General features: G+C 38.1%; 1 protein-coding gene across 15 annotated transcripts in view; it reads right to left on the bottom strand.

The window, feature by feature from the left end:
- GPHN (gephyrin) overlaps positions 1 to 13,544 on the bottom strand; it is a 674,811-nt gene that overhangs the window by 37,669 nt on the left and 623,598 nt on the right. For all 15 annotated transcript variants that reach the window (XM_055362127.2, XM_055362134.2, XM_055362131.2 and 12 more), the window contains one exon: positions 356 to 443. In XM_055362127.2, the coding sequence (XP_055218102.1) occupies positions 356 to 443 (88 nt within the window). The remainder of the gene's footprint in view (positions 1 to 355; positions 444 to 13,544) is intronic.

The following is a 13,544-nucleotide window of genomic DNA, read 5'->3' as shown; positions in this document are numbered from 1 at the left end:
GTTTAAATTTGAGTAGAAGGAAGGATCTTAGAGTTTTACCCTGGTGGTAAATATCATGCATAAAGGATGTCCTAATGTAGTAAAATAGAGTGAGAAACAGGTCAGAAGTTTCGGGCGGGAATAGCAAAAACCATTCTGTAAGTTGTGGGATTCTCCAGGTTGCTCCTGAGGGTAAGCTCCCTGACCTACCCACATTGCATCCCTTTTAGAGAGACCAGTAATTTCTGAAGCCCCATGGATTTTCAGCTTTGTGGGAGTCTCATTATGAATATCAGATGCCTACCAGACCACAGTTAATCAACCATATGCAAGAACATTACAGCGGATACATTTTCACGAGCCCTATCTTTCATACCTTTTCCCCCATGGATACACCCCCTGATGTGATGATGACATCAGCACGACTGATACCCTCATTCAAGGCATTGAGTAAGTCATCTGGGCTGGAAAAAAATAAAGACAAAGAAATTAACACACAAGGAAAAGATTTTAGATATAGTGCCAACTTAAAACTACATCGCCTTATTCACTAATAGGCATTAACATGAGTACAGCACTATATTCTGTATGAAGTGGGAATCAAAAGGGTCTCTGCCCAACAGGAGCATTAAGTCTTATTATGGAGAAAGGACCTTGTACATGCTGAAGTAGTGGCTACTGGCGATTTCACAGGGCTTTTTATTCTAACAAGCCACTATAATGAAAGGAGACAATGAGATGTTGGAGGATGTCTAACTATCCTGGTTTGCCTAGGAATATTCCTGTTTTAGTACTAAAGTCAGATGTCCTAGGAATCCAAGGCAATCCTGGACAATTGGTTACCTGAGGTGTTGGAAAGATCACATAGGACTCTTTAGAGAGAATGTCTTAGGTGAGGCCCTGAGAAGTGAGCTGGATTCAGAGAGGTGGAAAGGAAAGGAATGGGAAAGAGCTTTGTAAGCGAGAGGATCTGTACTAGCAAAGGCTTGGAATAATGGTTAAGCCTGTGCTGTTTCTAGGTCACTGTGGAAAATGGCCTGCTTAGAGTGAAGGACTTGAGTGGGAATGACTGGGACAGTTAGGATGGGACATGATTTTGAAGAACCCTCAAGCTGATGAATTTGGAGTTTATCTAATAGGAAATGGAGGGGGGAGGATCCCTAGAAATAGGAAAAGCCAGTAGGTATTCATAATGTTGGGAAGAGAAAAGGTAGGGGAAAAAGGACAAGGAAAGCAGAGATGGTATGAACTACTCATATAGGATATTAATATTAGGAATGGGAGCTAGGCAGGTTCCTGACTGTCACTTGAAAAGGCAAGTGCAACAGGCTCTTTGATGGTACAGGTTGAAGGTCTGGGGAGAAGAGATGAAAACAGGGGTCTTATCTTTGGGTGTCAGAACAGTTGAAAAGTCCTAACTTGAGACTGATCAAGTGAGAATAAACAAAATGCCAAGAATCAAGACTTATGAAGGGACAGGATGATTGGGAATAGTTGAAAGGGATTGTTTAGTTATTACTTTAAATCCATACAAATCTACTGGGCAATGTGACCTGTAATTGGCATTTCCCTTCAATTGATGCAGTACAGAAAAGATACTTTTTGAGGAGTATATATCTAGCCATACTCTTATTTTCTGAAAAATTCTTACCTATTTATACCGCCTGACTCTTCCTTTCCCTTTCTTCCCTATGGACATCTAATGAGAACAACTAAAAAGGGAGTAACCCTGGCTTCTGATTTTCTGCTACCTGCCTTTCATCCCCCTTGAGGCCCAGCTGTATTCTTGCTCTTGGGTTCTATGAGATAACCTTGTATCCTTCCATAAATGTCTTCTTTGCTTGCACTAGCTTCAGCAGGTTTTTGTTAACTTGAAAACAAATGATCTCTCAACGAGACACCATATGTTCTCACAAATATCTCATGGCAGTGAAGTTTATTCATGCCCCCTTACCTTAATGCACTATTTGATGAGAGAGGAAGAAGGAAAGTTAGTGACTCAAGATAGCATGATTTGTAACTAGGATATAATTTCAATTTTTATCCAGGTGTGACAGAGGTAGGCAGAACTTGAGACCTACCAGAGACACAACCTTCACAGACTCTATAAGAGATAAGCTAGTCAGGAGGTGGCATAGCACAGAGATTAAGAATGTGAACTCTGGAGTCAGACTGCCTGAGTGGAAATCCTAGCACCACTACTTGCTAGATGTTTAACCATGCACAAGTTGCTTAACTTCTCTTTGCCTTAGTTTTTCATCTGTAAAGTAGCCATAATAGGGTTGTTATGAGGATTAAATGACATCCTATTAATACATATAAAACACTTGGAATAGTACCTGGAACAAACTAGGTTTTCAAGAAAGTCATATGTCATTACTATTGCTGCTATGTTAACAAGTTAATCACACAAACATACCCAACGAACTGGCAAAGTTCAACTATAGCATGCTTGGGATTTTTATTCTGGAAAATACTCATGAGTAACACACAAGAAAATCATAGACTGGGACTTAAATACATTCACAGAGCTAACTATGAAAGGTCCAAATGGCAAGGTAGGCCTGGTTCCAACCTGAATAGCTTCATTTACTATGAGGTTCTCTTACAGGGTCTGGGTAAAATTCTCCTTTTCCTCTAGCACTGGCCTGTCCACAAGCTCTGACTCTGGGAAGCAAGCTCCCAAGGAGAAGGGCCAAAAGTAAAAGTTTGAAAAATGGCTCATATAAGGTTCAGCCTACCAACATAGAGACCCTTTAAAGTCATTCAGTCAGTCATTGCATAGGCAGCCAAAAAAGTGCCCAGGTATTAACTGAAGGTAGAATCTATGTGTAAAACATTAAAGACTTAAAAAAAAAACCCTGACATAAATTTCAAAGTTAAACTAGTTGGGCAAACATCTCAGAATTATTTTGAATAATGTTGTACTTAAAAGTATTTTTGACCTATGTATTTTGAACAGATTTCTCATCAATCCTTTTCATTTCGATTTAGGAAAAAAGACAGCAAATTATTCTGTTGTATTGAAATACTATACAATATGCATGTGATGGGTTCCTGATGCCCAGAGTTCTGGGCTCCTTGCCTTGCTGGATCATATTATCATTATGCTAAGCCAATGGTTCCTCATTTACTATGGAGTAAATGGAAAAAACATCCCAAACACAGCATCACATGGAATGTGGTTCAAAATACTGACTGGGTAATGAATACTATCAACAAATATAATTTTATGTTAGTAGAAAAAGATATTAGCTAATTTTACAAACCTTGTAATATATAACTACAATATGTTGATTCTATAGAATTATTGTAAAGCTACTGTAAACAAAGCAGCAGTGAGATGCACACCATCATGGTATTCATCTTTGTAGGGGGATAAAGGTTCTGGGGCCTAGCTGATTACTACAAATAAGTACTTTTCAGTGCTTTATCGTACTTTTTTTTTTTTTTTTAGATGGAGTCTTGCTCTTGTTGCCCAGACTGGAGTACAATGGCACAATCTCGGCTCACTGCAACCTCTGCCTCCTGGGTTCAAGCGATTCTCCTGCCTCAGTCTCCCAAGGAGCTGGGATTACAGGTGCCTGCCACCATGCCCGGCTAATTTTTGTATTTTTAGTAGAGACAGGGTTTCACCATGTTGGCCAGGCTGGCCTTGAACTCCTGACCTCAGGTGATCTGCTCGCCTTGGCCTCCCAAAGTGTTGGGATTACAGGTGTGAGCCACCGTGCCAGCCTTACTCATTATTTTCATATTATCTGGGAAACATGTTTTTTTCCTATTTTGTAAAACCTCAGAGACATCAATTCTCTACATGAAATTTTCTAAGTTGCAGAAATCAGCTGAAAGGGATTTTGTTCCAAATCCTTACTGAAATTTATCATGTTTCAAAGAATATGCTCAATGATACTTTGTGCTCTGTGGGTAGTATATTCACAAAATCATTGAATCTCAAAGTTGTAAATGTTATCTTGTCCATTGTCACTGCTGGGCCAGTTATTTGGGTCCTGCCATACTCTATCCCCCTTTGCTACTCTCTGTAACTCTCCTTTCTGTTGTACGCTTCTGGCTTCTGGAGATTTGATCAGACATCCTGCCTTACTAGAGAGACAGGTACCAACATATGACAACAGCCAGGGGATCTATAACTTCATTTATGTTGCATGCTATAATCTCTCAACAAATCTGTATGCTAGACTGAAAAGGTATTACTATTTTCATTTTAAGAAAAGGCAAGTTATATTCAGAGAGGCAAAGTGTAGACAGAGCGGTAAATGGCAGAGCCAGGACTACAAACTCTGGCTTCTTATTAAATGCTTGTTCCACTCCCTGCCTAATCAGAAGTGATTGTGTAGTTTTTTAAAGGCATGTAATATACCATAAAAGGAAGAGTCTAATGAGAACGGACCCTTGTCCAGAATCATCAGAAAGAGAGGATGCTGGCCAAGTGTGGTGGCACACCTGTAGTCTCAGCTACCTGGGAGGCTGATGTGAGAGGATTGCTTGAGCCCCGGAGTTCAAGACTGCAGCGAGCTATTATCACATCTGTGAATAGCCACTGCATTCTAGCCTGGGTGATGTAGTGAGACCTAGTCTCTCTCTCTCTCTCTTTTTTTTTTGAGATGGAGTATTGCTTTGTTGACCAGGCTGGAGTGTAGTGGCGCGATCTCGGCTCACTGCCACCTCCGCCTCCTGGGTTCAAGCAATTCTCCTGTCTCAGCCTCTCAAGCATCTGGGATTACAGATGTCCGCCACCATGGCTGGCTAATGTTTTGTATTTTTAGTAGAGATGGGTTTCACCATGTTTGCCAGGCTAGTCTTGAACTCCTGACCTCAAGTGATCCGCCCACCTTGGCCTCCCAAAGTGCTGGGATTACAGGCATGAGCCACCGTGCCTGGCCCTAGACCTAGTCTCTTAATAATTAAAAAAAAAAAACAAAAAAAAAGGAGAGGATGCTATGGCAAGAAGTATGGATTTGTCTGGGGTAACCAGCAGAAAACTGCATGTGTGAACATTTTACTGTCACTCTGTGGAATGAAATGAACATGATTCAGAATCCCATGTTCAGATGAAAACTATGATTTTGGTTAACCATAGCTTAAGGGCCTATTCACATCATAAATTTGCTTCCTTTTTTATGATTCATGCTATATTTTAAATTATAAAACATTTCCTACATAACAGTATAACAAACACCCATGTATCCATCGCTCAGATTTGACAAATGCTAATATTTTCCAATATTTACTTCATATTCCTTCCCCCCGACTCTTCATTTTTAACATATAAAAACTGAGTTTTCTTTCTAAAACTCAAAGATTACTCTGAATAGTGATAAGAGGAAATAGGTAACAAGGGTTATAATCATGAATAATATAATAGAGAGAAAACAGTTCATGATTTTCTCAGTTTTCTCACATAAAGCAAGTAGGGTATATTAATTTTCTCAATGATAGGAGGCTAAAACTACAAAACATTATAATCTGACCTTATATTTAAGACAGAACTTCCCACATATAAGATCAATTAATATCCAAGAAATAAAATTAAGGACAATACTAATGTTTTTAAAAAATACATTTTCACACCTATGTGTTAATCTCACAACTCTGTGAGGAAGGCAGTACAAAAGAGGACACTGAGGTTCACATAGGTAGTGTTAGGTTCAAACTCATCCTGTGTTTTCTCTATTCTTCTTCTAAATATAGTAATATTTGCATTATGAAAGACACTTTGTTACACATAAAACACCTTCAGATAAAAGCTATTTATCAGCATTTATCTAAATATATAAATCTTATTTGTATATACCAAATACTGATAGAAACAAAATTTGTACTTCTAAAATTTGACTTATTCTCACCACTGCCACTAGAGGGGCTATTGGATTAAGCAGATTAAGTTTTCTAGGTATATATCAGTAGTTTCCCTTTTCGCAAAGAGTGGCGTATCTTAAAGGGATATCATGATATCACTTAAATCTTTCTTCATTAACAACTGCAGTTTTAATTTAATTTGGATGGTGCTTAGCCATTCCTTTAAAGATAAATCTTTTTTTTTCTTTTTTTGAGACAGGGTCTCACTCTATCACCCAGGCTGGAGTGCAGTGGTGTGATCACAGCTCACTGCAGCCTCCACATACCAGGCTACAGTGATCCTCCCACCTCAGCCTCCTGAGTAGCTGGGACCACAAGAGTGCACCACCACATCTGGATAATATTTTTTGTGTTTTTTGTAGACAGGGTTTCACCACGTTGCCCAGGCTGGTCTTGAACTCCTGGGCTCAAGAGATCTGCCCGCCTCAGCCTCCAAAAGTGCTGGGATTACAGGCATGAGCCACTGCACCTGGCCTAAAAATAATTCTTTTTTTTTTTTTTTAAGACAGAGTCAGCCAGGCCTGGTGGCTCATGCCTGTAATCCTAGCACTTTGGGAGGCCAAGGCAGGTGGATCACGAGGTCAGGAGATCGGGACCATTCTGGTTAACATGGTGAAACCCTGCCTCTACTAAAAATACAAAAAATTAGCCGGGCATGGTGGCGGGCACCTGTAGTCCCAGCTACTTGGGAGGCTGAGGCAGGAGAATGGCATGAACCTGGGAGGTGGAGCCTGCAGTGAGCAGAGATCGTGCCACTGCACTCCAGCCTGGGTGACAGTGCAAGACTCCTTCTCAAAAAAAAAAGACAGAGTCTTGCTCTGTCACCCAGGCTGGAATGCATGGCGCTACCTCTACTCACTGCAACCTCTGCCTCCTGGCTTTAAGTGATTCCCGTGTCTTAGCCACCCAAGTAGCTGGGATTACAAGTGTGTGCCACCATGCTTGGCAATTTTTTGTATTTTTAGTAGAGTTTTGCCATGTTGGCCAGGCTGGTCTTGAACTCCTGGCCTCCCAAAGCGCTGGGATTATAGGCATGAGCCACTGCGCCTAGCCAAAAATAATTCTAATACTAACATGAATCTTGATTTACTAACACTTCCCATTCATTTTCATTTGAATTATTAAATACCTAACCATTGTTCTCTTAGAGTACCAATATTACATGAAAGCATTCTATAAGACAATTGCTTTAATGCTAAGAATGTATGTACTAGGCAACAGAAGATAAAGCCATTAGTTGAAGACCTGAGTGTCACAAAGTCTAGAATCCTGTTTTATCTCTACTGCTAACTACCTAGATGATCCTGAAAAACTAGTATCATTTTTTTGGGGAAGGGGGTATTATTCTCTTTATCTATAAAATGAGGACATTTGGAGTATGTCTTTTTCATCTCTAACATTCACTGATTCTAAGAATTTGTGGTTGGTTGGGATCCAGATCAAGGGCAAAGCTATAAATTTTTTTAGGTTGACCCAGAAGTCTGAAGTCTACTTGAAAAAATACTAAGACTGCCCTATCCTTTAAAGGCTGGGAAAGTCCAGCCTTTACAACAAAACCGTCCAGGAAGCACAGAGGCTTGGACTGTTTATTTTTTGTACTTTAATAGAAGACTAGCAGCTTGCCATTTTGTGCTTTGCTAATTCAGGAATTGACACCTCTCTTCCTTTTGCCAGTCATGATCCTCTTTCCCACTGTAACTCCATTCTCACCAGGCCCAAAGTACCCTAGCAGCTTCCAGAACCCTTAGGGTGAATCGAACTTTCAGTAGGGAGAGGAAAATACCAGCAACCTAAGTAACAACCAACTGGAGAGTGGAAGAATGAGCATAATATTTAGGATATCCCCTAGAGAAATAAAACTTCTGGGGCAATAGATAATTTTAATAACAATAATAAGCAATTAAAACACTAATACAGATTCAATTATGACATTAAAACTGTGTTCTGGAACAAAATATGTGATTTTCAAGTTTTAAGATTTAGTAGATGAAGGTAAGTACAGTCCTTGTCAAAAATTCAATTAGTTGCTTGGAAGATCAAGTGGTAGAAATATCTCCAAGGATTGTGCAAAAGGGCAAAATATAGAAGTCATGCAGAAAATAATAAGAAGACAGAGCAAGAGACTGACATACTACCAATAGGAATTCCATAAGGAAATAAAGGAAGAGATAGGGGGGAAAAGAGGAAAATTTCATTTATTTGAGAAGAGTTGGACTTGGAAATTGAAAAGGTTTACTAAGTTCCAGCCAAGATTGATTTAAAAAAAAAAAAGCAAAACAAAAACATAAACCTAAATATGTCCTGGTACAATTTTGGAATTTCAAAAATAAACAGAAAATCTTACAAGCTACCAAATATTTAATAGGAAGATTGGGTTACTAACAAAGGAAAAAGTAATATTGGCTTTGGACTTCTTACCTACAATACCAAAAACTAGAAAATAGTAAATTAACATCAACATATCTCTTCAAGCCATACAACCCTCAAATCCTACATCCAGTCATTCACCAATCAAAATGGAAGAATGATACGTGTTAAAATGCAAAGATTCAGATGACAAATCACCAAGTAATGTTCTGGAAAAATGACTGTAAATGAAAAAATGATTCAGAACATAGACTTCAAGGTAGGGGAAGTTGGAGGAGAGAAAACAGTAGTGAAACACACACACACAGTCCTTTATAAAAAACATAGCTAAATCTAGGCTGGGCACGGTGTCTCACACCTATAATTATTCCCAGCACTTTGGGAGGCCGAGGCAGGTGGATCACTTGAGGTCAGGAGTTCGAGACCAGCCTGGCCAACATGGTGAAACCTTGTCTCTACTAAAAATATAAAAATCAGCTGGGCGTGGTGGCAGGTGCCTGTAATCCCCGTTACTCAGGACACTGAGGCAGGAGGATCACTTGAACCTGGGAGATGGAGGCTGCAGTAAGCTGAGATTGTGCCATTGCACTCCAGCCTGGGTGACAGAGTACGACTCTGTCAAAAAAAAAAAAAAAAAAAAAAGAAGAAAGAAAGAGAAAAAAAGAGAGAAAGAAATAGAGAAAGGAAAGATAAAGAAGAAAAAAGAAAGAAAAGAAAAATTAAAAAAGAAAGAGAACGAGAAAGAAGGAAAAAGAAAGAAAGAAAGAAAATAACAAGTAGGGCAAAAAGTCACCAGGCAAATGTAAATAAGCAAAAAAGCAGGAGTAGTAATATTAATGTCAAAACGGGATTTGATGTTAAAAAAAGAATAAAGAGATGCAACAAATTGTGATAAAAGGAAACTTTGTAAAGGTGATGCAGCAGTATACAACTCTCTCACAAGACAGCGTCTCATTTCATCCAGACTTCCTGATTGCCCCACCAAATTCCTGCACATTGTAGGCACTCAGTAAATGAGCTGAATGAAACTTGATTTCAAGTCAGTCTATCCACAGTAGCTTTGGGAGTAAATAGTTTAGTTACTCAATTATAATATCATAGGCTAATAATACTGTCTGGGGATGAAAGAAAAGATACTGCTAAACATATAATCATAAACAGTACTTTGAGAAGGGATTAAGGTGAAACAATTGTGTATTCAAATATCATGTAAAAGAGGAAGCCAACTTATTTGGCATTGCTTGGAGGGCAGAATTAGGGCTAACAGATGCAGGAAGAAAGACTGGCTCTGTGTAATGGAAAAACATACTTACTTTAACAGCCATCGAACAATAGAATGTGCTACCTCATGAGGCAGTAGAGATCTTTCTCACGAAAAGAATTCAAACAAAAACCTAACAGCTAAGTTGTCGCAGATTTTCCTTAACACCCCCATTGGGTGAAAGTCTGGACTAGCTAACATCAGAATAAGATACTGTGATTCTATGGAAATACTGAAAGTTACATAAACACAATGACTATTTTCTTTTCACATATAAACTGAAGCATAGAGGGAAACACCAATCTGACCTGACTGATGCAATTTGATACTTGTCTTGTAGATAATACTCTTCTCCCTTTCACTTTTGAACATAAGAAACATTTGCCTATTTGACTTGAGTGAAATGAATAACGGTATCTTTTCTTCCTAAAGCCATGACATTCATCTTCAACTTGGAAGATGGCTACCAATATTAATAGCACTCTCTGTAGAGTTCTAAGTTGATCACATGTCAAAGAACCATGCACTTAATAGAAAGGTAGAAAAAGAGAAAGGAGAAGCATGTTTCAAAATAAATCTGTCAGAGAATGAATGCAGCTTTCTCAAAAGTGTATGTACTCATCAGTTTCTGTGAAGAAAGAATATATTCAGAGGGTATGACATCTTTTCAACACTGTTATCTTTTCAGATTTCAATCTGATTGCTTTGGGGGCTCAATTCCAAAGCAACTTAAAAAAGTTAAGACTTTTTTTGCTTTTTAAAATTTACATCTGCCTCAAATTACTATAATACTGATTCTGGCATAAAATTATTTTTGCTTTATCATGAAGATAAATGGTAAAGGCTCTGTCTTGGTTTTGAATTTTACAGCATTTACCCAAGTTTAGGATTTATGAATTTCAGAAAGAGTATTCAGAATGCAAATACATTTCTATTTTAAAATATTTAATATAAACACACAGATGGACAACAGCTGCTAATTAGTTTCCTGTTTCATCTGTTACACCAACTGCAAGCTGCATCATTTTAAGATGAGTCAAGATGACACAGAGAAAAAGTCTAGGATGTGTGGATTAAAGAATGTTGGCAGTTAATCATACCAAGGTAACAAAAAATAGCTGAGGACATCTATTAATCATATCATAGTTTCTTCAGAGGTCAAAGATAAATTCATTAACTACAAATCTTTTCTGGGTGTCTACTTCACGAATGGAATCAAACTACATACTACACATATAGCCATCATTTCATTCTTTTCCAGTCTCACTGGGTGTTCTGGGACCATGGAGTCATGTAAAGAAAGAAGAAAGCATGGTTCTTGCCTTTAAGTTTATAACTAGTGCAGAAAACTCATCAGTGAAAAAAAGTTAGAAAAATGAGTGAAATAAGCAATGACATTAATATCATCTGTTGAATTCAAATGCATTAATTAAAATGAAAAAATATATATCATATATTTATATATAATATAAAGAAATGACAAAAAGGGTAAATGGGATAGAATGATTAGAACTAGTTGGAGATAATTAGGACAGGCTTTCTGGAAGACATTACTTTTTATGAGTTTGGGGTAGGAAAACAATGTCTAAAGCTACAGTAATACCTAGAGGTTATTCATAGAAGAAACAGAAATGTCAACTGCAATAGCAACGCTTAAAGATAAAGGAGGGCAACTCTAACAGCTACATAAAAAGTCTATCACTGAGATCGGAAAGAACCTCTCGTCATTAAACACGTTTGTTAAGGTAGAAAGAATGTTCTTTGTTAACCAATAGAAAATGACAAACCTCTGCTGAAAAATGATCAGAAAATAAATCTATCCCAGCTTGCCAGGAGTAAAAGAAAAAAAAAGAAGAAAATAAATCTATTATGTTGACTAAAAAATGAAAACTTTGCATTTTGAGCAGAAAAGGAGGTTCATGCCATAAGGAGAGCAGATAGTTTATAAAAATGACAAGAACCAATTAAATTCAGATCTAAATTATCGTTGATGATTAGAAAACTCCTACTTTAAGAACATTGGGTAAGCAATGAAAAATTAGGATGTGTTTGGTTCACAAATTGGAAGTTGTAAGGCACTGGGCGTTGCCCAAATAATCACTGTGCTGTTAAGTCTATCTTGATAATTCCTGCTAAATGTGCCAGGTTTTTAAGAACCCAATTTTCTATCTCAGTACTTGTCCTTCTGCTTCTTGCTTTAATATAAAGAGGTAGCTTCACAAATTCGCAGCAGCAAGAGGAGGCAGTTCAAATACAAAACATCAATCTATGACATAGTCAAGTAAGCCCAGGATTTGAGTGGGGCAGGCTTCTGTGATGGCAATTTTCCAGAAGGGGGAAATCTTCTTAATGATGGGAATTTCCCAGCCCTTCCTTCAGGCCTTGAAAGGCTAGAAGGTCCAAGTTGGCAGTTCAGAAGCTATATTGCTGAGCTGTCATAAAGTTGAATCCTTATTCAATACTTAAAATCAGTTTGAGGAATTATATAAACTCAATTAATGCTGAAATTTATTTAAAAAAATTTCCCCAAGTGGATTCTATCTATTTGGATAATGATTACCGCTTGTTATATTCAAGAAGTAAATTTGTAAGATCTTTTCAAGCCTGAGAGAGCTGCTCCTCAATTTTTTAAATTAAAAGCCTGCTAAATCTATTTGGAATTTCTCCCAAGATGCTTTTCTTCAGAAATATAAAATGAACCACCCAGCCACAAAGCTTTACACTGTACATTTTTTGGGGACGTGTCTCAGGAATGCAACTCTACTGTCAGTACCATACTTTCTGGCCTGCTCCTATGGTCAAGGCTTTTGGACTTACTTTGAAGGGGCCCTGTAAGATTCTTCTGGACTGTTGTATAATTGAAAGTTTCTAGGTTTCATGGAAAGAGAGAATGGTATAGGAAAAGATGGCAGGGCTGTTTAATGTATCCTTACTAAGTGCTGTGGATATAGTGTTTACCAACATACACTTTGTCCTAGTATTCATGGAGCTTATCTGGTGGGAAAGAAAACAACCCTGGCCCAATACTCACAAATCCTTTTTCCACCCTGTTTAAGCCATACAAGACAACAACTTCTCAAAGCAAATTTATTAGGAAACTGAGAAAAAAAAGAAAAAAAAAGCAGTAACAGAGAAAAATATATGTGCTCAAATGACCAATATCTTACTAAGTTCTGGCCACAACTGCTTGGCTAGCACATATAGCATTCAGTACTTATTTACCCATCTACATTTCTTTGTCTTCAACTCTTCCCCTACAGTAGCTCACACTGTCTACGAGGACTAAAGGAGGCTAATAGGTTATTGAACCAGCCTCGGGGAAAAGAAAACTAGGACATCTGCTGTTCCATATTTAAGGCAGATCCCTTAGAAAATAGGCAAAAAACCTGAACAGACACTTCTCAAAAGAAGACATACAAGCAGCCAACAAACATACGAACATATGTTTAGGGATATGATCATTTAACATATCCCTAATCACAGAGAAATACAAATCAAAACCACAATGAGACCATCTCACACCAGTCCAAATGGCTATTATTAAAAAGTAAATAATAGATCTTGGTGAGGCTGCAGAGAAAAGAGAACATTTACACACCGTTGGTGGGAGTGTAGATTGGTTCAGCCACTGTGGAAAGCAGTTTGGAGATTTCTCAAAGAACTGAGAACTACCATTCAACCCAGCAATCTCATCACTGGGTATATACCCAGAAGAAAACAAATCATCCTACCAAAAAGACACATGCACTCTTAAGTTCATTGCAGCATTATTCACAATAGCAGAGACATAGAATGCTCTTCAATAAAAAAAATGTGGTGCATATACATCATGGAATAGTACACAGCTATAGAAAAGAATGAAATCATGTCCTTTGCAGCAACATGGATGCAGCTGGAGGCCATTATCCTAAGTGAATTAATGCAGGAACAGAAAACCAAATACTGCGTGTTCTTACTTGTAAGTGGGAGCTAAACACTGGGTACTCATGAACATAATGATGGCAACAATAGACACTGGGAACTACTAGAGGAGGGAAGGAGGGAGGGGGGTAAGGGGCCT

Source organism: Gorilla gorilla, chromosome 15 (assembly GCF_029281585.2).
Source record: "Gorilla gorilla gorilla isolate KB3781 chromosome 15, NHGRI_mGorGor1-v2.1_pri, whole genome shotgun sequence".
In the NCBI taxonomy this organism is placed as follows: domain Eukaryota; kingdom Metazoa; phylum Chordata; class Mammalia; order Primates; family Hominidae; genus Gorilla; species Gorilla gorilla.
Note: the sequence above shows the minus strand (reverse complement) of the source record. Positions and strands in the feature narration are given on the sequence as shown.